Here is a 16,906-nt window from a genome sequence, read left to right on the forward strand (position 1 = left end):
AGAACGGGCCTGAACCGGGGATTCCAAAGATGCCTTTGTGAACTTCAAAGCAATACCACGGATGTCATAAATATAATAAAGCCATAAACCTGTGTATAAGAGGCCAGGCCTCAGAGATGCGGTTAGAGCACCTCGAGAAGATACTCTGTTGTCTGATTTGACGTGTTCTGCTCCGTCGGAATAAACTCCTGTTTCCTGCCTTCCAGTCTCCAGCGCCTGCCTCTTTATTTGGTAACCGTGAGTTGGGTGAGAGGCGGCTAACGCCGGGCAAACCTTGAAATGGGGTAATCGACCTGATATGCCTGACCCTTTTTTTTCCTCATGTAGGCCTTGTGGAAGTTACTCTAGCCATGGGTTCCACCTCCCCATAAGGGAATAATGAAGTGAAAGACACAGTGAAACAAACTGACTTTCCCTGGCATGTTTCCTTTCAGTTTATAAAGCCTAGGCCATATCACCACCCAACTCTGCATAAAAGTCCTGCCACACCGTTCACTCTGTAGCTGCTCCTGGACTGCGCACGCTAGTAATCTCCACTGCGCAGCCCCTACACGTGTGCACACGCATGTACACATGTGTCTGCATGTAACCAGCGCAGTGCCCCCTAGTCCAGCTGCTGCGCAGCGGCCTAGTCAAGCCAGGGGGACACCAGTAAAATCTCCATGCAGTCTCCTTCATTAGGAGTTCACTGTGGGTTAGTCTCAGATTATGAGGCTCCCCCACAGGAAAAGCTCATAACACTTAGGTGCTCAAAAAGCGAAAAATCTGGGCAGCCCCTAGTGTCAGAACCACCTTCTAACAAGTTGTATAAATCTCTTTCACACACCCTTTTTTGATAGAGCATATATATGAAGGAGAGTAGGACAGTGTAGCCAAATAGGCTTTCATTATACAAGTTAAAAATAGAGGCTGTACCTTTAAGAACCCAAGGACGACCAATGTCCGATCATGCTGAGCAGGTGACAGTTGTTTCAGTCATTTTTGAGGTGATGCGTGATAATACATAGATCCACTGGTTACTTCTGTTCACTCCAACATTGCAGGAGGGAAAATTGCTTATGACTATAATGGAAATTCCCCTAAGAGAGAACTGGTGTTACAGGTAGGAAGCCATCCATTCTCTCGTAGGGGATTTCCATGTATAGTCAGAAGCACTGAATAGAGTAGCAAACCCATCCCTATTTAAAGCAGTGGAGAAGACAGAGAGTTATATTAAGGCAGAAATGTAAACAAATAGATTTTTGAGGGAGGCCTGTCCTACTTGAGCGTCTGCTCTAGCATCAGAGTCCAGGTAGTAATGCTTGGTAAATGAATGGAAAGATCTCGACGTGGCTGTTTTGCAAATATCAGGCACAGGGATATTCCTCAACAAAGCAGCTGTAGCCACTTTACCTCTAGTGAAGTGTAGTTTAGGCTTAGCTGATAGTGTCTTGTTATCTTTTTGATAGCATAATAGTGTGCAGGAAATTATCCATCACAAGATGGATTGCTCGGAAGTGGCTAAACCCTTATGGACTAGACCATAGTTAATAAACAATTGGTTCGATCTGCAGATGGCACGTGCCTTATTGAGACAGAATTTCGAAACTCTCCTCACATCCAGGGAATAGAGAGTTCTTTCAGCTGGAGTAGAGGGATTCTGAAAGAATGTAGGTAATGAAATGGTCTGATTAACATAGAATTCCAAAATAACCTTTGGGAGTTCAGATGAGTTCTCATAACCACTTTGCAAGGGTGGAAGACTGTATATGGTTCATGAGAACGATGCGATTAGATCTCGCTAACCCTGCGAGCTGATGTTATTGCTACAAAGAAAGCTGTCTTCCAAGAAAGATGTTGTAGGGAGGCTTTGTGAATAGGCTTAAAGGGAAGAAGTACATTGTTAAGTTCTCAGGGAAGGAAAGATGCCTAATGGGGGGGGCAGGGGGGGGGGACCTACTTCTGACCTTCTAGAAAATCCTTGATGGCGGGGATTTTGAAAAAGAGGATTGTGAAGGACATTTTCTGTAGGCAGTAAGGGCTGCTAGTTGAACCTTTATAGAAGAGAATTGCAAGCCAAATGTTGCCAGTTGTAGTAAGTATAGACGAAGGACATCTTCCTGGCAAGATATAGGGTCCACACTCTTAGAGGAACACCAAATGCATAATCTCTTCCACTAGAACTTAGCCTCTATGAAGATGACCATACAGTCCTGCAGCAGTGTCCATACTGCACTAGCTTAGGAGCCATCCTACCAAATTCAAAGAGGAGAGATTGGGGCATCAGAACTTTGTTTGGGGCATCCGAACTGTGTTTGCGGTTCTGGTGTGCATTACAGCTTGAAATGTGGAAGATGGACTGGTGAAAGAGGTCCATGAACCATCACTGACGTGGCCACTCCGGAGCTATTAGGATCATCTTGGCTCTCAAGTGGGACAGCTTGATGAGGACTGATGAAATCAGGGGAATCGGCAAAAAAGCGTAAAGAAATCTGCTGGACCAGCTGATCCATAGGGCATTCCCCAGTGTCCCTGGCTGGAATTATCTTGAGGCAAAGCATCAGCATTTTTTTGTTTTCAGCGGTGGCGAACAAGTCGATGGCTGGAATGCCCCCCAGTTGAAAGATGTTTTATACCATGTTGTTGTGTAAGATCCACTCCTGGTTTTCTTATAGAAGCCTGCTGAGAGAGTCGGCCTGAGCATTTTGAACACCTTGAAGGTGAGTTGCGGTGATCATTAAGTCCCTGGCTATTAGCCATTTCCTGATTGTTTGGGCCTCATGTGACAGGGGCCTGGACCTTGTCCCTCCCTGCTTGTTGAGGTAGTACATAGTAGTTGTATTTTCCATCTGAACAAGCAGGGTATGGGATTTGAAAGATGTGTGAAATTCTTTCAGCGCTAGATGGACTGCACAAAGCTCTATAGGAGATTGAAATGCCTTGGATTTGCCCTGGATTTGGAGGTGATCCATGTGGGCTCCCCATCCCAGCAGTTAGGCATCTTCACTATTGTTTGAGGAGGAACCTCCTGATAAAAAGGCATCCCTCAAAGCAGGTTTGTTGGAGAGCACCCCCATTTCAGGGACAGCTTTGCATGATGGGATAGGTCTATCCTGTCTTCTCATGTGCTTGTGAGTTAGTCACACTGGTCCTCTAGACATTCTTGCAGAGGTTGCATGTGGAGATGGGCATTCAGTGTGAGGAAGATGCTGGTGGCCACCGAGCCGAGGAGAGAGGATACTGTTATCAGGCCCGGACTGGCCATAGCGGGCACCGGGCAATCCCCCGGTGCGCCGCAAGGGTGGGGGCCGGTTTTGAGCCCCTGGGGGCCGATTTTGTTACAGGGCCGTTTTTGCAGCTTAGCTGCAAAATCGTCCCTGCAACAAAATCGGACGAAAACCGGCCCTAGCAAAGCGCTCGGCGGCACCTCCAACCCTCCCGAGTGGGGTGGGGGGGGGGGGGGACGGCCGAGCACTTTGCCAGGGCCGGTTTTGGTTCCCAGTCCAGCCCTGACTGTTATCACTGTTGGTCAGGAAGCTTTCATGAAAGAGTGACACTTCTAAAGGATCGATGAGCGTCCCTTACCTGAAGTACTCACTCTTGCCTGTATTGTGTTGATGGGGACTCCCAGATATTGTAAGGTTTGAACCGGGACAGACTTTGACTTTGTGAGGTTGACATGAAAGCCTAACCTTTGAAGGAGACTGCAAGCTGAGCTTCCTGACACAAGGACACCTTGATTTGCCAATTATCTAGGTATGGGTAGACCAATACTTTGTGCTTCCTGAGATGAACAGCCACCACTGCCATGCACTTGGAGACTGCTCTGAGTGCTGACTTGAGATCAAATGGAAGTACTTGGTACTGATAGAGTTCTTACCCAACTACGAACCTCAAGAACTTTCAATGCTTTCTGGCAATTTGAAGATGAAAGTGTGCATTTTAAAAGTATATTGCCAATACCCCTGGTGTAATTGGGGATACATTTGGTGTAATGACAGCATCTGGAACGTTTCTTGCTGAATCCACTAGTTGGCTGTTTTGAGGTTAAGTATGGGTCTGAATTTGTTCTTGTCCTTCTTTTTCATCAGACAATGCCTGGAATAAATGCCTGTCCCTTGTTGTTGGTGAGGAATTGGTTTCACTGCCTGCTTTTTTAAGAGGATATTGACATTTGACCATAACAGAGGGAGTTGGGAGCTAGACGTTTTCGGAGAGATTGACAGTGAGACAATATCCATTCTGTAAAATATTCTGATCCCAGGCATCTTTTGTTATGTTTTGCCACTCTGCCAAATAATGAGATATGCTTTTGCCACACCGGAGTGGGTAACAGAAGAGGGTAAAGGAATAATTCAGGGGTTTGATCCAGATGGCTGTTTGCTACCTTGAGCAGGCTGCTGGGTGGATCTACCCCTAGTCTGCTTACTTTGGTAAGTTTGGTAAGGTCGTTGGTGCTGCTGCTGTCCACCACCTTATTGGCATCCTTGATACCACTGAGGGGTTTGAACCCTCTCCAAATAGATAGAAATGACATTGGTAGGAATAGAAGAATTTTCTTTACTCTCTGGGTCTTTCTAAGCCAACTGCCTTCAGATTCTCCATATCCGCTTTCATTCATGCCATCTCAACATCTGTGCGGCTTCAGAAAAGAGAAGTAGCAGAAAATGGGAGATTTAATATTCTCTGCTGTGATTCTGGTTTGAGGGATAGAAGGCAAAGGCAAGAGTGTTTTCGGAGAGCAACACCGTGGCAGTACTCATGTGCCGCTAGGTAAGAGTCTGCTGCAGCACTAATGATTTGATTGGAAACCATTAATCCTTTATTTATGATTTCCGTAAAGTCTTCCCTTTTCTCTCTTGGGAGATGTTCAACAAACTGCTGCATGGATTCCAAAAGTGCCCTGTCATGTCTGCCTAAAAGGGCGGTTGCACTAGCTGCTTTAATCGTGGTTGCTGCCGTACTGCAAACTTTATGACCCACAAAGTCGAACTCCTGACTCTCTTTATCAGGAGACACTGTTGAAGTGGGAGTAGTGGCATGGTATTTCTTTGCTCCTACTACAATAACAGAGTCTGACATTGGGTACGTACAGAGAAAGACAAGCTCTTGCTCCAGAGAGTGGTGTTTTTTTCTGAAGCCTGGCAGTAGCAGGCTTACCAGAGGCTGATGTCAAGAAGAGATATATAGCCAGTTCTAAGAGGCCTGGTACTCGTGGCATCAAACCTTGATGCTGACCTATGTTGAATGGTTTCAAAGATTACTGATGTCGTTGGTGTTGAAGTGGACATCGCAATATTACGTTTTGTAGCTCCCTCCACCAAAAACTCTTGAAAGTGGTGATATCATCCACCGGTGATATGCATGGAGGTGGGGAGTCTGAAAGAATTTGAGAATAGCATCCTGTAGAAGTGGAAGATGTCTCTGTGGTGTCTCTGGACCGAGACTGTCAGGAATGTGGATGACAGTGGGAGTGCCTGGATCATGGAGATGAGAGCTATGAGCTATTACGCTGGCGATCTGGACCAAGATCTGGGCCTCGGTGTAGGAGCGACGGGTGCTGGTGGTGCTGGTGGAGGAGGTGGTGGTGGAGGCGGAGGTGGTGGAGGAGGAGGTGTTGGAGTAGGCAGAAGATGGTGCTGGCAGGGGAGAACATGGTGCGACCCTTGACGGGCAGTATGTTCTTGAATACTCTGAATCTGGAGAGGAAAATATTTATCTCCTCTTCCTTCTTGTTTGCTTCCTGTAGTCTTGAGGATGTTGAAAGGGTTCTCAACATCGACTGGCCTAGACGTCGACCTGCTTGTTGACGGTGAGCGTCGTCGGCACCTCGACATCAGCATAGACCTCAACGTCGATCTTTAGTGGCGACATAATGTCGATCGGGATCACGAGGGCAAGTGTCATGGTGGCCTCATAGTCGATGTGCTCCTCAATGTCAAATGAGATCTGCGCGTTGACGGTGTTGTTATCAACATTGACACCCCTTGCCTCGACGCTGATCTGAGGCGCTTCCTCGACATTGGACCATGAATAGACAGCAAACAGGGCGGCGTGATACATCTTCGCGATGTCGATCCTCTTGATGTCAAAAAGGACCGATGGAGTTTTATTGCCATTGTTCTTTCTGGCATGCCCTCCAAACACAGATGACAGAGCCCTGGTAGAAGTCTGACTCTCTCCTCTCCCTGAGGTCCCACCTTCAGACAGCGTCTGTTGTCTTTTTTACTCCTCAGTACCATGGAGGTGAATCTTTTCCCTGTCCTTCAGGGTGTGTTTTGAAAAGTCCCTGAAGTGACACAAAAACTCAGGAACATTACTTTCTGGGAGGCAGTTAATACACACATCACGATGGTCAGCCATGGCCTTTTTTCTCCAACATGCTTGGCATTTGTCACAAAGTTATGGCATTTTCTGTCAAAATATCTCTATTTTCTGTCAGGAAAAAACAGAAAAAGCTCAGGAGAGACCAACAACGTAGTATGAAATGGTTGTCAACAAAAGTCAGTTGAAAATTTCGAGGTAAAAAGCCAAAAATCGACCGAGCTCAATGCTCCAGTGTTTTGTCAGCAGGAGCCGGAAAAAAGAACTGAAGCAACTGCCACCTGCTCAGCATGATGGGATACTGGTGATCCCTGGGTTCTTAAAGGCACAGCCTCTATTTTTAACTCATACAATGACAGCTTATAGGGCTACACTGTCCTGCTCGCCATCTCTATGCTCTATCAAAAAAGGGTTTGTGAAAGAGATGTATGCTGTTGTATTAAAACATCATGAAATTATACACATATATAATTTACCTGGGCCATTCTTTAAGTACATGATGAAGAATTGCCATTGTAGCTTAGTCCTATAGGATGCATAATCTTGTATTTCTTAATGGCTCTGCAGGCTTCCCTGAGGGAAGTCGAACATCTGCACTTAAGATATATATTGAAAAAGTGCTTCAGGGTCCCCGCACATGGGTGGTACTATTCAGTGCTTATGACAATTTCATGGAAATCCCCTACGAGAGAAGTCACAGATACACAGGAGTAGTTGTGCATTTCTTTAGTCAATTCTATTACTTACAGATTACTATTTCTACTAGTGTATGCTGTGTACATTCACATTCCTAAATATAACACCAAATGCAACTGCACCTTTAAACTTTACAGTCCCTTCTCCTTGAGAAAATATTTTCCCCATCCAGGAGCCGAACCCCAACAATATGGGTTTTTTTAACCACCGATTTTCTACTCTTTGAAAAGATGTATTCCCCCTCAGAGGAGTAAATCTACAACTGTACCTAGGGTGGGAATGTGACTTCAAAAAATCATGAATACTGACAATGGGTATTTCCCAACTTTCCTCTGTATCGCCACTCTGAAATGCCCACTTTTTACAAGTATATTTCCATATGCATAAAACGGCACCATATTGGTGTAAAGTTACACATGACTAAATCTCATTACAAGTGTAAATTCAGGATTTGTAAAAATAAAATGTGATTAAACGCTTCTAATACATGTCACATCTGCACTGATGTCAACTGGCGTTCATAAGTGCACACATGGCTTTGATAAATGGGTCCACAGTTTCTCCTCACTTTGAGTATCCGTCCCTAAGAACTGTTTATTCTGTTTCTTTGCCTTTTTTGACGCTGGTCCTCGTTATGTTTATTCTTGCTCAATCCTTTCTTGCAGCCCAGCCTGAGGTTTACTGTACCCTTATTGAGATCACTCACTAATATCCCATTATTTTTCTTGTTTTCATTTTCCTGTTGCCCACAGTGGATACAGGAACAAAGCTGGCTCGTGTAAAGGAAGAGACAGCAACCATAATATCCCGGTCTATCTAAAAAAGGAACTCCGCAATAACCTTCCATGAGCGGTGAGGGTGCTTGTATTAAACAGAGAGCAATTGCTGCCTTACTAAAAGCGGGAGACTGTCCCCAGAGTTAGTTCTTACCTGCAGTCCTGTCTGGGTTTGGGGATGTATCCAGGATAAGAGTCCTCGGTAATGGTCCTGCACATCTTACTGTCTCGGTCAGATGGCAGCAGAGTCCCCGCTTTGATCAGAAGTCCAAGGCAGTGATCGAACGTGTTGCGCTCCTCGGGGCCATCCTCGGTGAAGAAACAATGTCCTAAAGTGTCATAGCCGACGACATCCTTCACCTGCAGGAACAACACAGAACACAGGGTACCTTTCCTGTCAGCAAATGGGCAACACACAACAGATGGCATGCAAAGCACTGCATGAACACTTGAGGGGTATATGAGAGCAAGATAGAGGCAGGCTGTCAGTACATAACCAGCACAGAACAGAGAGAACGCACTCTGTCAGCACATGGGAAGCCTAGATAATTGGGCATGGGGCCTGTCGGTGACTGACAAAACAGAACAGGCAGCATCTGGCCTATCATCATGTAAAGAACAACTTGCACTTTGCCAAGATAAGGGCATGTATCTTGTCACTTTAAGTGACCTCAACGAGCTATGAGGACCGTATGAGTTTTAGAAGTTAGTTTTATGTAGAAAGCTATGCGAATTTAAGATGTTTGTTGCGCAGATGTGTGTGAAACCTGAGGGATATCTCAGTTGAGCTGTGCACCCTTTGGAGATAAATGTGAGTACCATTGTGGTGGTAACGGTAGCACCTATTGTTTAAGGTACTATAAAATTATTAAACTGTTCAAGCAAGGTCCGTATTAAAACATTAAACGAAAAAATAAAGCTGAGTGTTTTTTTTATTTATTTACCTACCACCATTAAGTGCATGAGTATGATCCCAGCAGTACAGGGGTAAATGGCCAGCATTTGCTCTGTCTCCTTTTGGGCGAGAGGTCTCCCTATAAACTGCTCTCCAGACACCTTACATTCCATGAGATAATGCACTGGATTAACAGAGGGCCACATTTTCAGCAAGCATCTTCAACTGCTGCTCACTGATGTCAGGAAGTTGCGAACTATAGATTAACAACTAAAAACCCTCTTAAAAATAGGAAAACACGAGAAAATTAGAGCGTCATAGAACTGGTTGGCCTTAGAACAAATAATGCTAAGATTGTGATTATGGAAAAAAATTAAGAACTGAAGGGAATCTAATGGCTTGCAGTTAAAAGTGGCTTTAAGAAAGGTGAGAAATAATACAAAAAGGAAATTAGTCAGGCACAAAACTCTACTAATTGAATCATATAATAAATGTAAGAATTTCACCCAATCGTTTCTACAGAAGCTTTGAATTTGATTAAGAATATGGTAAGTAACACTTCTGAGGCACACAAATCGCAGGTTATTTACTTGCTAATTTGAGACATCTTTCATTTTTTTAAGTGCAAAAATTGGGTCATCATGGAATACTGAGATTTAGTATGTAATAACCCTAATATAACAAATGCCCCTAAAGTAGTGGCTCTCACAGGTAAGAGTGGTAGGGCGATGGGGCGGGTGACTGGAGCAGGGTAGTGGAAGTCGACAGACGATGGGATAAGTAATATCAAATAAATATATAAATAAAACCACTTACTGTGAGCTCGAAAAACTCGATTTAATAACTAATTTATCAAAATCGAATTTTCAGTTGGGACTAGAAAAACACCTGTCTGATTTTTTTTTATTACTGTATAAAATTGGGTAAGGTAAGTGATTCTAACGGCTTAGGTATGGTCTTTAATGTGACCTCCTTTACTACAAGGACACAAACTTCGGTTTGCACAGTCTGTGGGGTTACTATTTAGTTTGCCTTCAAATTAGGCAGTAAACCTACTAAATGTATGATGGAGAGCTGCCAAAGAAGATGCCTGTCTATTGTGTTGTATGCAGTAGAGCTATACCACCTCCTTGCAAGTAAAAGAAAACCTCTTTTGCAAGAGATTTCTGGGATTTCCCGCAGCACATCCAATTATGCTTGTAAAGAACAACGTGGTATGAGCTATCTGGAAGGTAAGATGGCTCTCAGAGAGTAGGCTCTAATTCGGCTGCAGGATTGTAAGTGTGATGTAATTTCCGCTTGTTTAAGGATGAATAAGTCTCTTACGGGCTTACCTTATTAAAAAAATTATGGGAGGATCTGGGCAACATTACCAGCAACATTACTGGCACAGAGACATCTTAGCCCACGAAAGAATACGCCCATCTGTCTACTACAACTAGGAAGCACGAGGAGTTTAGGAAAGCTCTTGTCAGAAATGTCATTTTAATCAAGACAACTCCAGGTATGGAGCCCTTTCTAAAGGACGTTACTTCCAATTATGGTAGACAACAGTTGTCCAGATTTATATTGGGGTCAATTAGAATTTTTCTGTGTTTCCCTAAGGGCTGGCGCAACTCTGATGGTGCTAATCCTTGCCCTTGTTAGGACTTTTCCATACAAAATGTTTTGCATTTCTTTTGTGATTTTTACAGAGATGCTCATGTGAAATTTTGAATACACCTTTGCACCCTTTGGGATTTACAAAATTCAGGCCAGCCTTGTTGTATTTTAAACCTTTAGAAACTCCTTTTATTTTGTCAGTTTATTTTTATCAGCTATGTTCATTGCAGGAATGTTTTATCGCCATGGTATGCTGCTTTCCTATAACATTCTTGAAATGATGTGTATTTTAACATCATTTCGTTATTTATATGGTGTGCAATGAATTTATGAGATCTGTTTGTTGATCATTTTTATGGATGTACTTAAATAAACAAAGTTACTGTAACAGAACATGGCAATGCGTTGCAATCCACTCAATACTTTTGTGACAGTTTGGCAAACCATTTTCCTGTTATGCACAATGGCATTGATAAATACCCAGGATCATTATTAGCCAGTGAACTGGTTAGTTTAATTAGAAGTCGGTTCCCTTTCAAACGTGTTACAGCTGCAGGTATATAATGGCTGGAGTGGCAAAAATGACATTATTGACACTTGTCCAGCATCCTTAGTCAAAAAAATGCACTGGAGCCAAAACAGAGGTTATTCCATCCATCATAACTGCTGCTCGGCAAACAGGCTACTACCAAGGAACTTCTATCAAACAGCTGTACTGCCACTAACAAATAAAACTAACTAAATGACACCAAGCAGACCAATTTCAATTTGGCCTTTCTTAGCCTAGATAATAGAAGCAGAGGTTTTCTACCAGCTCCATGCATATCTAGAGAATGGTAACTTACTCGCAGATAATCAGTCTGGGTTATATCCAGCACAAGGAACTGAACCCGTCATTACAGACATTAGAGAAAACACCCTTGAGCTGAGAGACCATGGTTGCAAGAAACTCGTACAATGGCCCAAGACGAAGACAAATTAAGCAGCAAGGTGAGGTGAGATTGTAGCATACTATGGTTTTAGTTCTATGGCTTTCCCTTCACAAAGCCTAAGATTTGTAGGGTTTTACATATCTTTACGTTTGCAGGGTGTGCAGTAGTTAGGGAGACGATGAAATTAAGTGGCTAGTGGCTATTGTGACTTACTGTTGCAGAGCAGTAAATCCTCTTGGGAGGAGACCTTCTCAAGTACAACCCACCTTTATACTGGTTCCAAAATCCCGGCTGACACCTACCAGTCCAAAATCACCTTAATATTTAAAATATTTCTATGACTGAACAGGGAGCGTAAATCAGTTTAATAAAACTAACAGCAGTGCACTCCCAATTATCTACTGCGTTCTGAATTTACTGAAGGCAAGCAGCATTGCCGTAGATACAGAAATGCCTCGGCGACGGTTTGTCACAAATCCAGCTCAGCACCTGGTCTCTATTGCAGGCATGTTGTTATGATGGAATTTTTTTTAGCCAATTACCTCTCTTGTTCTCAAGTCATCCTTTAATTTCAGGTAGAAGATCAGTCACTCAAAAAAAGGCATGAGTGCTCATATTTATCTACAAATATAATTTAACAGGCGTGAACTCCAAGATGGTTCTACAATATGTCTGCAGTAAACTCACAGAAACATGATAGTATGCACTGAAAGCAAAGGGAATGTGTTTAATTAATGTATTTAATGTAATTCATTGACCTTTTTCAGTAAAAAGAGGCATAATGAAAAGGAAGAAAAAAGGCCGAAACATTAACGTCTAGTGCAACATGAACACCTCCCCTGGCACAAACAGGTAATGGATTTATTTTTAGCAGAAATTAACATGATGTACTCTGCATTCCCTATCAAACAGCCATAACAGTAATTGTGCCATAAAGACACAGGATGGTGTCGAACAAGAGGATTACATGTGCTAGACTGGCAGATTTACTCCTCCCAAAAGGTAGGTGTACTTACGAGAAACTAGACACTCAGACTAGATTTATCGAAGGATTGCACTGCCCAAGGTGAAACAAGGGCAAGTCAAACCTTAAGTCAGATTTATCAAGCCAAACAAGGCCAACTTGCATGGCCCCGCGTTGCTTGGTAAATCTGGAGTAAGTAACGCAAGGCAGCTCAAGTCGCTTCTTTGCATTAGTCTGCGCCAATAAGGCGTAACATTGGTGGAGCATGGGTGTGGTGGTGCTATGCATCCACCCATGCTTTCTGATGTATTCACAGATTCACCAAGACTGGTAAACCTGGGAATGCATTGCAATCATACACTTTTCCGATAGAGGAGCAACAAGGTGATATATCTTTTATATCTTTTTGTTGTTTCTGCAGCACACTTAAAAAGAGGAAAACACCTTTAAGGATTCTTTTTGTGCAGGAAGATACCTTCCTGCACAATACAAACCTGCCTGCAGTGCAGGCACCCTTGCACCAAGGCGCAAGGGTGCTTGCGTTGGAGTCATAGAGCACACAGTGCGCCTGTGCAGGGAGAGAGTTGAAATGTGCCATATCTTCATAGATATGGCTCATTCCTGCCCTCTTCATTTGACACAGCACAGGAACTAGTCTTGGTGCCTTGTGCTGCGGCAAATAATTATAAAACTGTGACTCAGTCTTACATTGTGACCCAGATTTACAAAACTCACACAATGCAGCGCAGTGGCCAAAAATGCTGCACTGCTTTGAGTGGAAGAGAGAGAGAAAGAGAGAAGGACAGCGCCATATCTACAGAGATATGGCCGTCTCCTCCCTTCTCACAAGTGCCAGTGCACAATCAGGCTGCTGAGCACAACACACACACCTTTGCACCGTACTGCAAGGGTGGTTGCACAAGTCTATCATAGGTTTTTTTACTATAAGGGTACTCTTCCAGTACAAAATACTAAGCTTAGACTAACCTCAAAATGTTTCCCAAGTTGGATGTGTATCGTACAGTACAGCACAGCTGCAAAGTGGGAAGCGTTAGGAGAAATAAAAGCATTTCTCCTTTATAATCAATCCAAAAGCCAAATAGGTGGTTTTTTTTGGTGCAAAACCTTGTCTACTATTGTTAGTAGATAGGGGTTACCCATGTAACGCCCTCTTGACGTAGAGTAACGCAAAACAGAACTTTGCGCGGCTTTTTGTTACTTTTAAGCAACTTCCCAGCACAAAACAAGTTGGCAAATAAATACAAAAAACTTTTTGTTCTGGTTTGTGTCACTTTTGTGATGCAAAATGTAATAAAAAATCTGGACTTAAGTATTTTTATAACATGCGCGTGTGTCTATTGGTCCCGGGATCTCAATTCCTAGTGCCCTCAACCACCATAGACTCGTACAGGAATTTAACGATTCCATTTCATCTCGTTAACTCCACAGACCGATATTTTAAATTAGATGAAGTTAACCTGATTGCAAAGAGCGGCGATTATTTCGCCAGCTATCATTGCAGAAGGTACAGACAGCTGGGAAGAGAAGCGGCTTTTACACACTCTAGAGTGATGGAACGGCCAGACAGAGGCCTGGTCTGGCAGTGGTGCAACCCGCCAGTGGCTGGCTGACATGCCCAGTGGCCCCCAGTGACGCAATGGCCAGGCGCCATGTCCACACAGTGAGGAGGAAAGGCCAGGACCCAGACACCCAGGAGGACGTGTGGCCCTCTGCCCGTGACGGCGATGGTCTCTCTGCTCCAGTGGCTTCTGTAACATGCCTGCTCCTGCCTGCAGGGCCAAGAAAGCAGCTTAGCAATACCGTCTGTGCCATTTCAAAACCTCACTAACGAATTATTTATTCAGAAGCTACGCAAGAGGAATAGATTTCCAAATGATGGGCATATTCTGAGGCCCGAGAGGCCAATTGTCTGGGAACTGTATTGATGTTGGCAGAAAGGGGCAAATCAACTAAAACAGTGGTTCCCAAACTTTTGACTCCTGAGGACCCCCATTGAGCCACCACTGGAAGCAGGGGACCCCCAAGCAATCTGTATGAGTTAAATTTCAAATATTAAAATAGTAATTTAAAAAAAAAGCACGTGTGCAAACAAATCAAATACTCAAAGTACTAAGGATTTTGGGGCCTGATGTTCGACCATTTTATTTAGCGACTCGCCATTGGCGACCCATTGCGAGTGGCAAATTGCGAGTCGCGAAATGAAATGTACAACAATATATTTAACACTGTTTGGGATTCCAATGGGGGGCAAATTGCGACGCTCATTAATATTAATGAGCCTCTCGTAATTTGCGTGCCCATTGGGAATGCCAGCCCTCCCAGGGATGGTGGCCTGTGGGCTCAGCAGACCACCATGTCTGGGACTACTTTTAAATAAAGCAGTTTTCTTTCTAAAAATTGCAGACCGTTTTCCATGCATTAAAAAAAAAAAGAAAAAAGAAGAAAATGAAATGTTTTAGTTTCATTTTGTAAGAGCAGGCAGCCCTTAAAAAATTATTTTGCATGCATTTGGGGACCCCTTCCCATTTGCAAATGCATTACTATCTACTTGAAGTAGGTGATAATTGCGAGTGTTTTGCAACCGCAATTGCAGTCGCAAAACATTTGTACATGATTTTGAGGCTCGCCATTTGTAAGGGAATGCCCCTTCCAAATAGCAAGTTGCAAAACCTATTTAGCAAGTCACAAAACAACTGCGACTCGCGAAGTAGGCTATGTACATGGCCCAATAGGTTTTTACATGCCCAAACGGGTTCGCGAACCTGTTTGCGCTTATAAAAATGGGTCGCACATCTGGCCCTTAGTATTTTATATTGAAGGAATACCCCCTCTGTCACATGTATTTCCTTTGTTTTATAGTATCTCTCATACCATTGTAGGATGTCAGAGCACTTTACATCACACACATATAGAGACAATGAATCATACATGTAAATCAGTGTATACAACAATGTTACATAAAGTAAAGGGGACTACAAGGTGTATTCACATGTCATTCATACTGGTAGGCATTTTTAAAGAGTGCTTGATCTGGAAAAGCACAAACTCAGGATTCAGAACATAACACAGTGGCTAGCACTGACTTTAACATTAAAAATTTATTTATTTCCAAATAAATATTTTTAGCAGCATCAGGGTATTGATTTACTGGGTAAAAACATAAGTTATTAACTGGTACTATGCAGTTTGCAAGCAGCTCTTTGATGACAGCTTAAAGGAGGTCCCTCTGATAGATTACGATTGTCACTTATGAAGTGCACAGTAACAAAAGAATCTCTGTGAAAAAAACAGTAACTATGGATCTATGCACATAAAATCTGCTTTTTAAAATGCATGTTACACGTTCTTTGCAGTAGGCACATTAATCCTCTGTGCTACATTAGTTAAGTCAAAGCTGCCACTGAACAAAACACTCCACTCTCTCCAGCAGGTACATTAATCACTGGCATTACCTTGACACTTTTATTGTTGCTCGAACTCTGCTAATTATGTAAGAAACTTTGCTGTGCTTTTAAAACTGCTGCCTACGGACCCCCTGGGAATGTGTCACGGACCCCTGGGGGTCCGCGGACCCCAGTTTGGGAAACACTGAACTAAAACATTCAGAGCAGGTTTGCAAGGGTGGCGCTGGCACTGTTGTGATCTGTGCATCCGCAGATCATCCAAATGGCCACGCAGAAAAGAGAGGAAAACAATGGTTTTATATGTGAAGAAACATGTGATAGAAAGCAGGTATTCTTCCAAGCAGAACAATCTCCGACATACAATAAAATAATAGTATGTAGCAGTTACCTGTAGACTTAAGGAGCAATAGAACTAAAACTAAGAATATGTTACACACTTTTTTATGCAGCACACATTTTCAAATTAATTAGTCTCTTAGCACTTTATGGTGCAGATGCAATCTGAAATTGTGGGTTGTGCCCACGAGCGGAGGGTGAGTATCTTTTGTGCTAATAAATAGACCCTGGCCCAGATGTGCGAGCATGGCATTAAGTGCTTGAGCTTCTGAGGGGGCGTGGCTACGCAGGTGAGCGGAATGGCCGCCTGAATGTAGAGCTCCGCCGAGCGGGCTGCAAACGGGGCCATTCCCATAAGATCCGACACTGTGCAGGGGTCGGAAAATGCTTGATGCCGACCCCTGAAACCATCGAATGAAGCTGGCCGGGATTGGAGGCCGGGGGACGGCGAGAACAGGTTCAACGGCGCAGGGGTGGTGAGGCCTCCCGGGCCTCGCCGGACGTGACCCTGCTGCGCCGGAGCGCTCGGTGAGTCTTCTGTGTGGCCCCTTCGTTGGCCCCCTTGGCATTGGGGTTGCTGTTGAGCTCTCCCAGGCCCGCTGCTTGCCCCCGGTGGGCTCCGTTGGTGGAGGGGCGGACCCCCGGTGCGGGACCGGCCCTTGCGGCCTGGTCCGGCCTCGGGAGCCGGGGCCTCGATTTTGGAGACTGCCTGGGCTGTGTGGCGGCGGGCGGGAGCAGCGGGCGGCGGACCCTGATTGTGCTTGGGGGGTGACGGGGGGTGCACCCGGGGGGCTCTAGGGCGACTTGCAGGCGGCCCCGCATCTCTGCATTCAGTGGGGGCACTACATCTTCGCCCCCACCACCAACACGCATCCCCGACTCGCGTCTGTCCCCTAACAGGCCCACGAACTACATACTCTCCAGCCCCCAAATGCTGCAACTGGCCACGCATATTATACGCCTGTGAGCATGCTGGA

General features: G+C 44.3%; 1 protein-coding gene across 1 annotated transcript in view; it reads right to left on the reverse strand.

The window, feature by feature from the left end:
• The window catches only part of CEMIP (cell migration inducing hyaluronidase 1), a 551,721-nt gene that overhangs the window by 203,875 nt on the left and 330,940 nt on the right, over window positions 1-16,906 (reverse strand). The window contains exon 13 of the mRNA XM_078682930.1: window positions 7,930-8,135. Coding sequence (XP_078539056.1) covers window positions 7,930-8,135 — 206 coding nt within the window. The remainder of the gene's footprint in view (window positions 1-7,929; window positions 8,136-16,906) is intronic.

Source organism: Lissotriton helveticus, chromosome 3_1 (genome assembly GCF_964261635.1).
Source record: "Lissotriton helveticus chromosome 3_1, aLisHel1.1, whole genome shotgun sequence".
Classification (NCBI taxonomy): Eukaryota; Metazoa; Chordata; class Amphibia; order Caudata; family Salamandridae; genus Lissotriton; species Lissotriton helveticus.